We start from the raw sequence: 17108 nt of genomic DNA, 5'->3' as shown, positions 1-17108 counted from the left end.
GATGTCAAAAAAGACAAAAACGCAGTATTGCAGTGTGCAATGATACCTTTCTTATTGGACTAACAAAATATATATAAAAGACAAGCTTTCGAGAGTGAACCTCTCTTCAGGTCAGAAGCAATACTAAGCAACATGACAGTTTGTCAGTTAAGACAGGAGAAAGCTGTTAGGGGAGGGGGTTAGCGGGGTGTCATAAATGTTGGACCTGGGAGTAAAAAATGCCTCCTGATAATCAAAAGACAGAAAAAATAAACGTAGGATGACAAATAAACCCTAAACAGATCAGAGATATACCACATACATGAATATTGTGATGTTCTGTAGATTCATAAAAAGTTCTGGTAGTGTGTCAGAAAACCAGAATCCACATTAAGTCCCTCCTTTATGGCGTTGAAATGTAAAATCATTTTCATCTCAAATGTTTTCCTTTTCATGAGAGTTTTTAAAATTCCCTTTTTAGTACTTTAATTTTGAGGTTTTGAATGGAGTGATCCTTCTGGGAGAAGTGATGTCCTACTGGAGTGCAATATTCATCCTCTTTGTGGTTCTTGATCCAGCTCCTGTGTAGGTTCATCCTAAACTGCAGCTTGAGGGCAGTTTCCCCAATGTAACAACCTTTGTCACATGCTGAACACTGTATCATGTACACCACGTTAGCAGATGTGCATGAGTATGACCCCTTAATGGCGTACGCTTTGTTATTGTGACTCGCTGTATTTCTGTCACATATATGTTGGCAAAGTTTGCAGATATGTTGGCAAAGTTTACAGCGGGGTTTATTGCATTGTACTGTGCCATTCATTTTACCCTTGCAGTGGAGCTAACCCTGCACTGCAAGGATTAACTGCTCGTTTTTGTCTAGGTGCTAAAAAAACAAAAACTTATACTTATACTTTTTTTCCCACAAGACCAGTCCCTGGGTCACTGGAATATATTTGCAAATGTACTCCTGTGACCCAAAGTCAGCATACAGTATACCGCGCTACTGTCCACTATATGCTGACAGCGCAGAGCTGTACTGCAACTGGGCAGCATCCACCTTGGCAGCCTAATTTATAGCTGGCTCGGCCTCTCTAGAACCAGAGCTAGCTGTGCCCGCGTCCTCCCCTGTCTGTCCCTCCAATGAGGGCTGGAGGAATAGACAGAGGGAAGGGGGAAGTCAATTCATGGTCAGTGAATGATGGTTACTGCTCTCTGCAGGGAGAAGAGACCGATCAGCAGTTACATGTTCACTCAGCTCTCGGTATAGTGCCGGCATGTGGCAGCTGTAGTGTCTCATGACAACTTTTAAACTGTGAAAATAGTATATTTTACTCTACGAACACTTCTCCTTTTAATATTACCTTTCCTTTTCTACGTATTGCACTTGCACAATTTTCTAGGATGTTCTAGGAAGTTGGGAAACCGCTCTGTACTTTACCAACACGCATGGATCAAGTGATGCAATCACTTCCCACAGTCAGAAGCATTCATCACTGCCCTCTAGGGAAACTCTACGCAGCCCATTCCTTGCCCAATTGTCGGGCAAGAGCAGTCAGCATTTATGCCACGCGTTATCGCTAGTGGTTTAGAGGTTCTTTCATTGTGACTGCTTAACATGGTCTTAAAGGTTTGTGATATCCAGAAATGTAAAGAAGGAAAGCCTATGGGCTTATTAGGCGTTGTCAAATCCTGTGTTAATAACTTCATTACAGATTTAATCTGAATTATTAGCATGGCTATATATTTGTTAGTGGGTGTGGAGTACAATGTATTACAGTAGCTTCCACCACCCTCTTCAAAGACATAATAAAAGATCAAGGCCAATTTACTGCTTTGATGAGGCTGATGAAGTAATAGAACTGTAATATGTATTTTTTTACAGGTTTCTCTTGTATGTCTGATTAGTGTCTTTTGTCTGTTTTAATAGCATGGTCATACTGCAGGAACTTTGCAAGGTTTGTGCTTGAAAACTCGGCTTTAGTCATCTTTAATTAGGGTTCATTCAGAACGCCAGACCTGATGACATAACCTGGGGAGGAGATGCTATGATTGTTATTTCCTTATCATGGACATTGAATCACGATTTTTGTATTTTATTTCTGTTGCTGTTCTTTTGTTATCCTTTTTGTAGCTGAACTTGAGACGATACAATTTAATTCACTTATGTGTTTATGAAGCATTACATGGATATTTAAATACAACCGTCAGATGGTTGTAAACCCCTGCATATCAGGATTTGGGGGTAGAGGCAAATGCACCACATCAGCCATTAAAATGGTGTACACACTTAAGCATAGCGTTAATCACACGATAGAGTGCAACTAACGCACGCTATTGCACAATGCACCTAGCGAGCACTACTGTTTGTTGCTATTCATTTGAATGGCACCCCAATGCACCTCCTTTTTTTCTGCATGGTATTGTGGTACTGTGTGCTGCGTTGCAACACACAGCAGCTGGGAGGTGCATTGGGGTGCCATTCAAATAAATCACTAGGGCACGCTAGGTGCATTGTGCAAAAGTGTGCTTTAATTACATGGCATTGTGATTTACATTATGGTTAGCAGTGAATGGGCCCTCAGATTGTACTGCATTGCACAATGCTGTCACTCCAACGTTGGGAGCCGTGTCATGGAGGTAAGTATACATCAGGGAAGGATAATTTTTGCTCATCCAGCCTGCCGGCCTCATTCCCCCATCAATGCTAAACGGCTTGGATCGGAGGATCCCCCGGCTTTGCTATTTTATTCTGACACTGTCAAAATACTCGAACTTGAACTGTTTGCCTGATATTTTTTGGCCCGGCTCCTTTAACAAAGATCAATTGGCCTGTGTCAATGTCTTGGGGTTTTCAGATCATCCCTTTATGTCAAGCTGCTCTCTGATTTGTATGGTGGCCTTTAGACTCATGTTTGTAAAAAAACAGATGTGAGACTTGCTTTTTGTCATAATGCCAGACATGCATTTATAATATATTCCATTCTTTGTTTGAAAGGCATTGTCCGTGTTATTTAGTACTATTCAGCAGTGGCTTAAATTCTGTGGTGTAACATCAATAGTAGCCAGATAAATGTTGTCAAACACAACTCTTTATTATGTCACTTATATTGTCAGATACATCCATTTACTTTAACTACTGACATGCATTGCCAGTCATATAAGCCAAGACAGCCGCTCCTCTGACGGATCAATACAGATTATCGCGTGAATACTCAACATTTGGAACTGGAGTAATTATAATGCAATATTAGGACAGAGTTTGAGGTAAAGTAAGAGCCTGCCACATCAAAACACATAGATAAATATCAAGTGTGGAAAACCAAAACTTTGCTGTTTTAGTTTTGGGTTACAACCTCTTTCAGGTTTTTTTGTTTGTTGTCCTATGTCCCTGCTATTGGTCACTATTGGTCCTCGTGACCATTGTCTCCAGTACAGAAAGTGATGGGAAAATATTCCAATGGGGCAATCTGTTCTGGTGGCAACTTTCTAAGAGGGGATTTCCCCTTTTGTTTTAGAGATGTCTCCTCCTTTCTTTCTGAAATGACAATGGACAATGACAGCATGTAAAAGGGGGCTCCTGATTTAAAGGAGGACTCTGATGTGAAAGGAGGGACTTCTGATGTAAAAGGGTTTTATGGTTTTGCATATGCCCGCCCCCAATAAAATCCATACCATTCCCTCTTCTAGGATAAAGGTCTGGTATAGATTTAGGAGGGAGGGCACTTGTCATTTTTTTTTTTTAATGTTTTTAGACAGGGTGCCTCAATATTTTGCGTACTTTTAAAGGGTGATTTGATTGTTGAGCAACGTTGGGCTACACTTTCAGTTATTGTACATCTTTTTTTTTTTAATCCATAACAGCCAGTTGGGTTGTCTTATTCTATATTAAGAGACCCAGAAAAAATGCAGAATGTTATTGTAAACCAAAAACAGCTCCTTCTCTAGATTCTTTTAATTGTGATGTCAGATGTTAACAATGCTGAAAAACGACTTCCAAAGATCCAGTGCCTAGTGAGTATAAAGGTGCCCATACACGTGCCGATTATTGTACGATAATCGCGGGTGATCCCACGATTGTACGATAATTGGCAGGTGTATGGGCAGCGTGCAACCTCTTCTACTGTAAGGGTTGCACGACATTTGTCTTCTGAGCACGCTTGAAAACCTGCCGAAAATCGTCCAATTTTCGGCGGGTTAGTGGCGTGCTCGGGAGGCGAATGCAAGCGCACACTGCCCGCTCAGCACCGCAATCATCGGAAGCCCTCCCCTCTGTGGTGGGGGCTTGCAATGATTGCAAGTACGATCTGCCTGTCCAAGATGTGCAGATTGTACGAAATTTTAATTACCTTACAACCATTGCACCACGAAAGTCGTGCGATGGTTGTAAGGTGTATGGGCAGCTTAAGTGAGCTGTGATATATTACCTTGATGTGAGAAATTTCACTTTGGTTTATTATGAAGTTTCACAGACTTTGCAATAAAGCTGCTGAGAAATGATAAAAGAAAATCTTAAATGGACCTTTGCCTTGCCCAAGCATCAAGCAATCACTTTAATGTTCATTGAGTAATTCTAGGATGAACTTCCACTTTAAACAACCATATAACACATGCACCTTCATAAATTGACTTCTGTCTGCGCTTCAGTTGTCCAGCAATTAGCATTGGAAAACTTTAAACTACTACCAGCAATAACGTGTAATTCATGCTATCACTCGGCCCCCATCTTTCTATATCTTTGACAACATCAGGGCACAGAGGTAGAGCATTCAAGCAGATTCCAAACGGGCTTTGCATGGGGAACTAGGGTGAACTTCCACTTTAATGCTAATGTGGTGCCCATAGCTACTTCTACTTCAGCTGCCACTGCTAAGAGGGAGGAGAAGAAGCCCTGTCTAAGCAGTGACTTGGCACTTATATACAGGGCAAAGAACTTTATCCCTATCACCATGTGGATAGCACAGGATGTGGATAGCGTGAGTAGGGCTGGGTGGCACCATGAGTCGCATAGTGAACTTCCACTTTAATGCTGTTGTAGTGCCCATAGCTGCTTCTACTCTTCACTTTGGTTTGCTGCCCCTGCCGGGAGGAGAAGAAGTCCTGTGTAAGCAATGACGTGGCACTTACACATGGCAAAGAACTTTCTCCCTATCGCTATATGAGGGCTCAAACTGTCTCAACAGCCAGTCACCAAGCACCACTTGGTAGGCAGGGAAAAGAGTGACATACTTCTCAATCCCAGTCACATGGAGGCCCTGGAGTAGAAGGGTTAAGGAGAGGTTAGTATAGGCCACCATTAAAAGGAGGGCATGCAGGTTCAGTTTAAGTTCACATATAGCTGCCATAGTGCAGAGGTGCAACCACATATGGGAACTGTATTTTTTATGAAATGGTTAGTTGACACATATGCAGTTATATTCTGCGTGCTTTCCAAAAATTGAGTGTAGCAAATTCTGTGTTCTTGAAAATAATGCCTCCACATGTCAGAACTTTAAAACTAGTTCATAGCATGTTTATAAGGCATACGTTTTTACACACATGTTTTAACAAGGCCTTATTCCCTTTTATTTTATGTGTATAAATACTGTTTAATTTAATGTTATTTTTTTCAGGTGGGTCAAGTGACTCCACATGCACAGAAACAGAGGTAAGAAATCTTTCTTTTATGTTATCTACCCTTCATGTTTATGGCAATGTGATTCTAGGTAGCACAAGGTTGTTGTTCTAGCCAGCATTGCCGCCCGCTTGGTAAATTACCACTTAGATATTTGTTTGTATGCTTAATGCGTCTCAAGTGCTTATTAGTTGTCCCAGAGACTTTCACAGAAAAGTGAAATGTTTCCAAATTATTTGAATTTTATAGAGCAGTGTAAAAAAGCAAAGGTCCTTAATTTTTTTGAGAGTATTACAATTGATTTACTTGGAGGGTACGTGTAGTGGTGTTATGCAAATTTGCTTTCTTTGTGGATTTTGGTCAGGATTAAAAAATAACCTTTAGAAAAATATATTTTTACTTTTAGGCCCGGCCTCACATATATGCATTGTGGTAACAAGCATTACCCCAACACATGGCAATGCACCATGCACAATTATTTTGGATGGCACACAATCCACTAAAAAAATGCAATACGGTACTTTGTTGTGCAACAAAAAAAATTACAAAAAAAATGGTGCAAGTGCATTTTTGGTATGTAGCCAGGCCATTGAAATAAATGGCTGCTGTAACACAATGAGAGTTAAAGCACTACAGTGGATCTCACAGATGTAAATGGGATTTTAGGTAAATATTGCACATTAATATTATGTAGTGTTTTACCCAGCCAGCAGGTTGCACTCTAGTTTTCTTTCCACCTACAGTCATGTGAAAAATTTAAGTACACCCTGTCCCTGTTTAAATATTTTGGAAAAGTCAACAATTTCTATGAGGTGTACTTACTTCTTTACAAGACTGTATGTATTTGTCACTTTCATTCATGCTCAAAGAACCATACTGAATCATACATATGTGTACAGATCTCAAGCAAATCATCAAAGCTGTGACTTGCCCTTTACTGGGTAGCTGAGTCCGAGGTTTCTATAAGGAGCTGAAAAGCAGGCTACTCTGGTGTGCTCTATTTTTATAAATAACCCACAGTGCTCTGGGAACCCTTTTTCTGTATTAAATGTTTATTTGTCAGAGACTGTATATAGAGGGTGAAAAAAAAAGGCATAAAACAACAAAACAGAAAAATAAACAAGTTATTTAAAAAAAATTAACCTCAAACTTGTATCAGTAAGAAATGGCCTTTTGTGTCTGGATATATATCTATATTTATTTTGTTTATATTTTTAATTATGTATTTCAAACATGTATGTGGCACAGTTACCTCTATGGATTCCTTGTCTAAATGTTCATCACACATATCTTGCAATCTATTTTACACATATGGCAGTAACCACAATATTTATACAGTGTGGTTTTACAGGCTACCTCAATGAACTTGTCAAGGTTACATTACATGTAGTATTAAGATCAGTTATTTGCAGCTCTACACAGGAATGGAAAGTCACTCATAGTGCACCTGCCACTGACCAATTTACAGGGTGTGTCGTTGTTAGATGATGGCTTACACAATTTGCTAGCAACTTTATTTCAGTGTACTGTATATGAGTGTAACTACTCCTTAACAGCTGTGATAAAGTAGGCAGACAGTATGATAGTCAACTTTACAACGTATAGTAAAGTGTACACGTATTGCTCTGCACACATTACCTAAGTTATGTGATTTGATGTCCGCTGTAAAAGAAAACTGTGTAATGTTATCTGGTAAATTCCATTTTATATTTCATAAATGTTTAAACTTAGGTTTTTAATATATGTAGGCATTCTTTACCCTACAAGTAAACGCTTAATACGTGACAAAGGATTCCCAGAGCATGCACTGTGGATTATGTAAATGATAGTACAGTAGAAGCTCCCTGACTTCGGGCTTGCTTTGTCCTTTGACGGAGCCATTAATTTATAGAAGGAGTCACTACTCATGAGCTCTGTTACTGTAAATGTTGATACATGTGTTTGTTTGACTGCCACGTGGTCTAATTTATACATCGTGAAGCAGTAATGGAGCCATTGCTCATAGTAGCCAAACACATTACTTTTTTATTTGGGCAAAACCACAACCTTTCTGTATACCATTTCTGCAGTGTCCACAAATCTTCCTGTATGCACTGCCTAAAGTATATTTCCACTTTTGCAGTTGAATTTGAGAGCTCTGAAAATATGTTTGTTGTGTTTCCAATCACAAAGTATGCACAATTATATTGTTTTTAAAATATATATTTTTTTTAACGTTTTTAGCTGTTTCTTTGGAGTATGGTTATGGGCAATGTGCAGATATAGAGACCGACTGAGGGACATTTTTGTTTGGGGAGACAGTCCTGCACAACTAATTTACTGCTGATAATGGAGGTCTGCCAGCACAGTGCAGACAGGGTGATTATGGCAAAGACAATTGCCCCGCCATCTCATAAACAGGGAGAAATTAGTCTTTTTCTGTCCTAGAGTTTTCAGCAAAGAGCATCTATAAAGGTAACCCGCAATTGTTTACATTTTTTTTTAACGTTCTGCCATATGCATGGGAGCATGAAACAAATATAAATAGGTGTCTTCCCAATTTGGCTGCAAAAGTGGAAGCTCTCCTGTACTTGAGTCAATTTTGTAAGCATCCTGTGCGCTTCCTTATTGTTTTGCTGTTTGTTATTTAGCTAGTCTCAGTGGGTGCGGACAAGCATTATTGTCCTGATACTATACTATACAAACGTTTATAGACTTGTCTGACTCTCTATCCACCATGTATTATAATGGAAAAACATACCAGTTACAACAGAAATAAATGTCTAACTATATTAACTGAGTCTTTCTCGCACAGTAGAGCTTTTTTCTTGTGAAAGGAAATGGAAGACTGATCATAAATGAAAGCCTTAACGGAAAACAGTTCTGTAAATGAGTGTCTAGAAGAAAGTAAAGTTTATTAAGCTTGTTCAACCAAAGTAATCTGTTTTTGTTTGGTTGTTCTGTTAGAGTGATTGAGCTTTGTAGTTGGAGGTCCCCTCTGATTTTATTAGCCGTGGTCTTTTTATCACTAGTTTGAATTGTCTGTTGTGTATAGAAGGGAAATTGAAAGATTTGGCCTTTCCCTTCTTGATAATTATAACAAGCCAATTCACCTTTTAAATAGAGCCAGTCATGACTGAGTTTATTTATTATTATTAAGGACAGGAACTAATTATTATTTGGACGATTATTTTTTCAACTAATCGATTTATCGTATTAAAAAAATAAAGAAATACCATCCTCAATTTAAAATAAAATACACAAATGCAGTGTTAGAAACATAATTTTCTTCAAAATAAAAGTGCATACACAATTGTTTGCAATCACACTGCACTGGAACGCACAGTATTGAGATACCGTGAATTCCAGTGCGGGCGATCACACTGTGGGTGGGAGGCGCGTTTCGGGTGCCATTGAAATGAATGGCACTGCAATGCACCTCCCGCAGGACAATTTGTCAGTCTGAAAAAGAAAATGACTTTTTTTTCCCCACCTTTTTTATAATTTAACAAAAAAAATGTTTTGTAAGCACGTGGCGCTTGAATAGATTCAGGCAGGGAATGACAGCTGCCAGTGGCAAGATACTGCAGACGGCAGCTGAAAGTAAATACAGCAGCCAGCCTGCTATTGGCCATTTCAAATTGCAATAGCCAATAGCAGGATGGCTATTGCACCTGCCCTCTCTCTGCTTGCCGTGTCCTCCTCCCAGCGTGGAGGAGAGAGCTAGGGGATCCAACCAACTAATTGATAATGAGAATAGTTGACAACTATTCTCATTATCGATTATCATTGATTAATCGATTAGTTAGTGGTAGCCCTATTATTATTTATGAAGAATCTGATATTTCAGTGCAAAGCTGTTATAATTACACTAGGGACATTGTTATGTTTGTGTAGAAATGCATATGAGAAATCTTATAAATGACAGTTGAGGCCAATCATTCTTTGAGACAAACATATCACTTTTCAGCTGGAGGTCTTGAGTAATATTAGGTTAAGGCCCGGTTTACAACAAAATCGGACCAAAAACACAAGTCAAAAGAGGCCATTTATGTAAAGATGGAGAAGCCAAGCTTGAATAGAGGTGGGGTGTGACACATCTATTGTCTCCCACATACAATTCTGTTTTAACACCTCTCTCTGGGCAGGTTATTAACACCTCCTAGCTTCAATTATGCAAACGCAATCAACAGCTGGGTTGCGACCAACAGATTATGTGGATTGGAGTAACATTCACCATATTTAGTCCCAGAGAATTTTTGTACATGTCATTCTGAATTGAGAAAGCTGGTTGGATGACCAGTGAAATGTCTTCAAGAAAAATATAGCAAGTCCAGTTGCCTTGACTTATTTTTTTACAGATATACCATGACCTGGATGAATGAGAACCTTCACAGATATAAGTCAATGGAGTTTTTTTTACTTCCGTTTTAAAAAGGTTTTCTTTTTCTTTTTTTGCCAATCTTTAGTTTACTTGACCTGTCCTGAGTAGACAAAGCTATTTTTTACTATTATTATTTACTTGCATTCTGTTCCATTACGTTGATATTCCTTTTTGACACATTGCTTTACATTGCGCTGAAAAAAGTATAGCATGGTCTATTTTTTTTTCAGCACACTGCAACACAATGCAAAGCAGCCATGTGAACTGGTCCCATTCACACCTGGGTTACCTTCAGTTGACATCCTTTAACATCCATTGGAAATTGGATTCTAACGGATTCGTTGTGAATGGGGCCTTTAGTATCAAATGCATAATAAATGTTGGTTATGTGAACATTTGCCATGTTATAAGAAACATACGAAATTTTAATTGTGCCAACGTTATAATGAAAATTGACCTTTTTTGTCTTGATTTCCTCCTAAAAATAGCAGGGTGTTTAGGTTCTCCTGTGCCTATAGTCTCTTAGCTATATATCAGTAGTGTGAGATCTCTGCTGGTACTGTAGGTACTACTGCCTCTGATTGCCTATTTCATGAGAATTGGGTTGAGATTTGTCATGTCACCACTATGCCTCTCACTGTTCTGCTTGCTGCAGTGTAAGGATCTTTCTGCTTCATTTATTATATGGATTTGGTGTTTTTTTACCTCACCTACTGCTTCTTGGTCAGCCCCCTTTTCCTACTGCTGAGTTATCCTCAAGTCAAATACCCACCCTCCCAGCGAACCCAGCATTTTCCTGCTGTGATCCATGTTCTGCCACACACCAGGTCCCTTGCTGCCATCTTCTTCCCTGACGTCATCGCGGACCATCTGTCTCTTTCAAGTTCAGGCCTCTGATGACGTGCCTCCAGGCCTGCCCTCCTCCTACATTCCCTGTATGGAAACTGATGCCTCCTGGTATTTGCCATGTCATATCCCAAGAGGCAACAGAAATGGAGCACGTCATAACTCGCATATGCGAGAATGTAGGACAGGGGGTGGGCCAGAACATGAAGAACCAAAAAATAGGGGTAAGTAAACAAAACAAAAAGGGTTTTTTTTATGCTGCGAAGGGTTTAGAGGTAGCACATTTCATTTTCAGGGTGAAGGTCTGCTTTAATGTTTAGCTGAAATCTCCACCTACTAAATATGTCACATCTGTATGTTCTATTTAGAATGTCTTAAAATTTAGATCTATTAAAAACCAGGATTTTGCTGCGGGCAATAATAATCTGGATAAAAATTTATTCTCTAGATCTCTGGACTGCTGTGCTGTGACTTTTAAGAATGTCATGGTGTGTATGCCTAATTCCAAGCGACACATTGAACTGTTGTTCAACTCCTTGGCTGTCATCTGCATGGCTCTGAGGGAATGACGAGTAAAGATCAGTGCCATGTGAATTCCAGCACCCTGCAGCACTTGGACTGCTAATGATTATCAAACATCTCAATGAATGTCTCTGTCTGCGGTCATGGTCTCTACGGTGATACTAATCATCGTACTTGTATAGCTTTTGAAACAAGAAGGCATGCTGCTTTTCAGTGTGTATCTAGGATAAAGTACAAGTAAAACAATCACATGCTAAAGTACTGTATATGTACTATATCAGTTGGAGGATTGTCTTTCTCTCTCTCTCTCTCTCTCTCTCTCTCTCTCTCTCTCTCTCTCTCTCACATCATTTTTATATACAGTGTACTCTTATCACCATATTGTTCCAACAAAACATAAAGCTGAACCTCCAGAATAAGTAACATCTTTACCCGGGGGTTGCAGAGTTAAAGTGCATCTCTGGGCAAGCACAAAAGCTAGCCATACTGCAAGGGTCAAGTGCCTGTTCATGCCTAAGGGACAGGACAAAGCTATTTTACTTACATGATCCACTTTCCCGCTTGCTGCGTCCGGGCTGTTAGACCGGTACCCACAGCCTCTTATCCTCTTCGCTCCAGCGGTCTAAGTACTCATCACTTGTAATGCAGGTTCCATAGATTTGCGTTAGACGCGAGAATGCTGAATGCTTTCCACCTGCTGGAGTGGATGGAAGAGAGGTGAGCGCTGACCACTGGGGAACCAGTAATCGGGTATGTAATAGTGCTTTGCTCCGTTCCCCTGACATCAAAAGGCACTTAACTGTTGTAATGCATATGGTAGCCCCACTGCAAGGGTATTTTTTTCTGGGGTTCGTCCGGAGATGGGGTTTAAGCTAAGCATTATAAATGTATTGGACTGTTGAAATTGAATGTACCTGAGCAGTAAAATAAAATAGATTATCAAGCCAAACTTTCTGTTCTCTAAGCATAGTGGTATCTACATAATCTGCTCCTTCAGCTATTTCAAGTGCACTTCTCTTTTTCCCCCAAAAATGTACAGACTAAACATCACTGTTACTGATCTGCAGAGTTCAACTTAGAAATGAGGATTTAGCTTCTCAATCTCTAACCTCTCCCACTGAACACTTACATATGCTGAGAGCGGTGACAGGACAGTCAGAGGAAGATGTCTAATTTGTGGGAGGTAATTGACAGCCTAGATGATTCTTCGTTATACTCTGTGAGAGGCAAGATGACGGCATCCAACAGGAGAATAACTGGATCATGAGGGGAACATTGAAGCAGCATTTCCCCACTGAATATACACCACTGAATTGTTTTATGGCCTAATAGTTCATATTTGACAGCAATTTCTCCAAAGATTGGCATAAGAAATTATTCTTTTCACTAGCACTGGTGCAGTGTGTTTCCTATTTAAAGGAATATTTTCCAGTTAAAGTGACATATTTACAGCATCTTCTGACTTTAACGCACATTGAGCACACAATTATTTGTCTTCTGCTTGTGCTTGTTACAACCGCTCACCTTATTTTATGCTTAGTTGCTTAAGAAGCACAACACAAGCATGAGTCATTAAATATACCCTATACATCAGATGCACATGGCTAAATACCCATTGGAATTACATGTACACTGTAAAGCAGTTACATTAATGCAATTCATACGTTGAAAAGAATTAAAGTAGAACTATGGGGTTAAGGCTTTTCCCCATAGTTCTCCTTAGGGTAACGGGAGGACACAAACTAGCATCCTCCCGTCACCCTAGGCTCAGTATACCGCGAGCTGTAGCTTGCGGTATACTGAGACGCCGCAGCTGAAGTGGATCCCGACAATTATGTCTGGATCCGCCCAGCTGCGTGACTGACAGCTGGCTCTGCCTATCTAGAGGTAGAGCCAGCTGTACACGCCCCCTCCCCTGTCACGGCAGGGAGCCATGACAGGATCGAGAGGTGAGCGAACGCCGGTATGTGTTAGCTCACCTCCCGATCTACTAAGCCGACCTGGGACAGTCTCATTGTTACAGGTCGGCTAGAACTATGAGGTGAGTGAAAAGCACTCACCTCATAGTTCTCCTTTAATAATATCTCCGGCAGATACTTTTTTTTTCCCCGCACAAATGTTGAATTGCACATTTTTAGGCTTGAAGTTTAAAACCCCAACCTCAAAATATTAAAATATATTATATATTTTCTGAAAGCAGAGGGCCTGAAGAATAAGGGCCAGTAGCAGTTATTTATGTCACACAATATTAGCAGAACTGTTTATCAAACCCATATTGTCAGTAAAAAATATACTCAAGTTAATTTGAGTGCACACAAACAAAATATAATACCTAAGTTTTGGGTAAAATGTAAAACGTGTAGGTTGCATCAAGTAAATAGATTCCAAACAAATAAAGCCTTAAAACTACCCTACCCAAAATTGTCCATAGGCGACTCTTGAAAAGCTTAACAGGTCATTCGTTTAGCTTTACCAGCGAGTGATGGCTTTAGATGTATTGCTTTCACTCCAGTGTTTGTGACAATACCTTTATATTTGTGGTGCAATTGTCAGTTTGCATTGGTTTGTTGGCTTAGTGGCTTTTAAAAATGTTGAGGGTTTTTTTCATTTATTTTTTCAACTGCAGCAGCATCCGTGTTCTTGATATAACAGCTTTAGGACATGATGTTTTTTGACAGTCGGCGGTACTGAAGCGGTTAAAGTGATCCTTTCAGTAACTTTACAAGTCGCCATGGACAAGTTCTTGACATACCACAATATACAATAATAATAATAGGTTTAAAAGAAAAGAAAAATCTTTTATTGATAAACATCGGTCCCTAGGCTCCAGTCCAGTGACTTTGCTTAGGCTAAGATGTCGGCAGATTGCTGCCTCCTTCTGGAGATAAAAGCAGATGAAGGCATTGTCATGAGTAGTTCTGTGATCTCTGTGAGAGATAAATACATGTACCTGTTTACTTAGAATGCATGCACCTAACATGAGAAAATATACACTGCCTGGCCAAAAGAAAAGTCACCATCTGAATTTAGCGAAGTAAATAGGTCAGAGCCTTCCATTGGATAATTAGTCTAGGTTCAGCAAAGTTATGTCTCCAAAAAAAGAGGTCAGATGCCTACCTGAATATACTGAATAACCAGGTTTTTCCATCAATGGATTTTTTCTTCCCTGATGGCACGGGCAGATTCTAAGATGACCATGCCAGGATTCATTGAGCTTGGATTGTGGTTCAGGGAGCGTAATGCATCGTTTTCACACATGGATTGGCCACCACAGGGTCCAGACCTAAACCCTACTGAGAATCTTTGGGATGTGCGGTAGAAGACTACGAGTGGTCTGACTCTCCCATAGTCAATACAAGATCTTGGTGAAAAATTAATGCAACTTTAGACGGAAATAAATGTTGCCACATTGCATAAGCTTATTGAAGTGATGCCACTGCGCATGTGTGCCGTAATCAAAGCTAAAGGTGGTCCAAATAAATATTAGCGTGTGTGACTTTTTTTTTGGCCAGGCAGTGTATTTGATGATAGGCCTACTTTAAATTATGTTGATGAATTAAAATTGAACTGTGAAATAATTGTGTTGCCTATATCTGCCAATAAGTTTCCTGTTGACTAAATTAACCAATCACAGCTGCACAAATTCCTTTCCTAAAAACTTGTAGCAGGTCACAGCTGCATGTTAAAACATAAACCACAACACACCTTTTTAAATGAATAAGTCTCTTTCCTCACCTTTATAAGTGGGGCATATTGCCATTATTCAGGAGCATAATCAATGGTATGTACAAGTCATATGTAACAAAGGAAGGTCCTTTGTAATTCTGGCTGTCCGGATTCACTCAGTAAAAATGAAGATGGATGTTTATTGCCTCTGTGCACAGTTAATAAATGTGTGAAGTGAACCTTATCATTGTTCTGTTGAGTGAATGAATGAGACCGTTTAAGGTAGTAAGCATAGTTATCTTACATGTGACAATGCTTGGTTTGTTAATTAAAGTGCAGCCAGATGCTGACATGGATGGACAGTGTGTATTACAAATAAAGGATCCATGTCAGCCCTTTATCGTCCATTATTTTTAATGCGGCAGCATTTCAGCCATGTGGGATCGTTATTGAATGCTACTAAGGGCCAGTGGAGCATAGCCTGGGAACAGTTGTTTCTTAAAATCCACTTTTCAATATTTTTACATATTTAGTGCCGACCAACATATAAAATGTTTTTTATGACGATTGTAAAAAATGTAAAGATTTAGTTCACATGCACAAAAAAAAACCGGTAAAATTCTAGTTTGTTCAGTAAGTGTTTTATACAACTATAATTATTTTTCTTTAATGGATCTTGTGATGATAAATGCTCCTAAAAATTATTAGATTGTACAGTCTGATTGTAATATGGTTTTTTGGCTTTAGTGTTCTGGAAATAGTAAGTGGAAAGTCATTCTTTTCTTCTTTTATTTCCAGTGATATTCCTCCTTGTGTGTCCACCATAAGAACATTCATTCTAAAGCAGTTCCCAATTTTTCTTGATTGTAAGTGTAGAGATAAAGCGGCAAATGCATACACCATTTGTGTAGCGGTAAGAGAAGACCTTTCCTAGATTTGAACATTCCTTTTAGGGCCGATTTCACACCACAAAGGCTGCGTTCCAGAGCACTCGACCTCTGGAACACAACCCGGTTGCCTTCCTGCGTTCAGGGGCGGGAGGGGCGTGGCGGTGCATTAAAGTCAATGGCACCACAGCCACGCCATCACCCACAGTGTGAACGTCTACACCTGAAACGCAGGCACATTAGTATACTGCAAGCACTATTTTTGCAGATTGCACTGGACCGGAACGCAGGCACTACTGTCCAGCACGGTCTGCAAAAATAGTACTTGCAGTATTTTTGCAGGTTGCACTGGACCGGAACGCAGGCACTAATGTGCCTGCGTTCTGGGGGCAGGCGATCGCACTGCAAGCGGGGAGCCGGCTGGGTTGCGTTCCAGAGGCCGAGCGCTCTGGAACACAGCCTTTGTGGTGTGTACCGGCCCATAAAGAAAAGATCAGGAACAATGATATGTTCACACAGGGTTTTAGTATTATTTATAATATAATATCATTTTCTGGCTCGCATGTAAGTCTGATCAGACCATTTACCTTGTGTAACAATACAGTATCAGTGTGACCTTGGAGAATTGCCAGGCAAAAGCAAATATTGGCAAGATAGACTTTATATTGTTACTGTTGAATGTGGAGTCCAGGTCATCCTCTCTGTCAATTGCTTCTTAGTTTTCTTGTATGATATTTCAGTGCATAATAAAACAATCATGATCATTACGTATAGGTCCTCACTTGCCTAAAGATATGAGGTTATTTCCATGGTATATAGGTAAATGGTGTATCTTTACTGATTTGAATCTGGCTTCTCATAAAGGTGTTGCGGTAATGCACATGTGCATTAGATGCTGATAGACCTGTATTGTAGCATAGCACAGTGCGCAAAATGCCACGCATTAAAGTAGGTGCGGTAAGACAACAAAATGGCCAGGTGTGAATGAGTTAGGTCCCCATCACTAAAATCCCATAAGCTAACATGTTAATGTAGTTCTGAAAGTTTTTTTAAATAGATTTAAATTTGCAATTTTATTATAACAATACTTGGTGATCCTGCCACGAGGGCTTGTTCACACTAGTGATGGGCTTGGGCGTGTTCGCAAGCGCCTTCCCGCCAGGAAGCCGTCAGCGTGCAGGGCCAATCAGAAGCACTGAGGCATGTTCCCGGTCCGCAGCTGCAGAGATCG

The 17108-nt window shown here is 39.9% G+C and overlaps 1 protein-coding gene across 9 annotated transcripts in view; it reads left to right on the top strand.

Annotated features, from left to right (window-relative positions):
- The window catches only part of SPIRE1 (spire type actin nucleation factor 1), a 147000-nt gene that overhangs the window by 17944 nt on the left and 111948 nt on the right, over window positions 1-17108 (top strand). For 7 of the 9 annotated variants that reach the window (XM_018556850.1, XM_018556847.1, XM_018556845.1 and 4 more), the window contains exon 2: window positions 5592-5626. In XM_018556850.1, coding sequence (XP_018412352.1) covers window positions 5592-5626 — 35 coding nt within the window. Of the gene's footprint in view, window positions 1-2438; window positions 2456-5591; window positions 5627-17108 lie in introns of all 9 variants that reach the window. The other 2 variants (XM_018556851.1, XM_018556849.1) reach the window with 1 other exon arrangement.

The sequence above is a fragment of the Nanorana parkeri genome, unplaced genomic scaffold, assembly GCF_000935625.1.
Source record: "Nanorana parkeri isolate BGI_ZX_2015 unplaced genomic scaffold, ASM93562v1 scaffold255, whole genome shotgun sequence".
In the NCBI taxonomy this organism is placed as follows: Eukaryota; Metazoa; Chordata; class Amphibia; order Anura; family Dicroglossidae; genus Nanorana; species Nanorana parkeri.
This window is presented reverse-complemented; position numbering and strand designations above follow the sequence as displayed.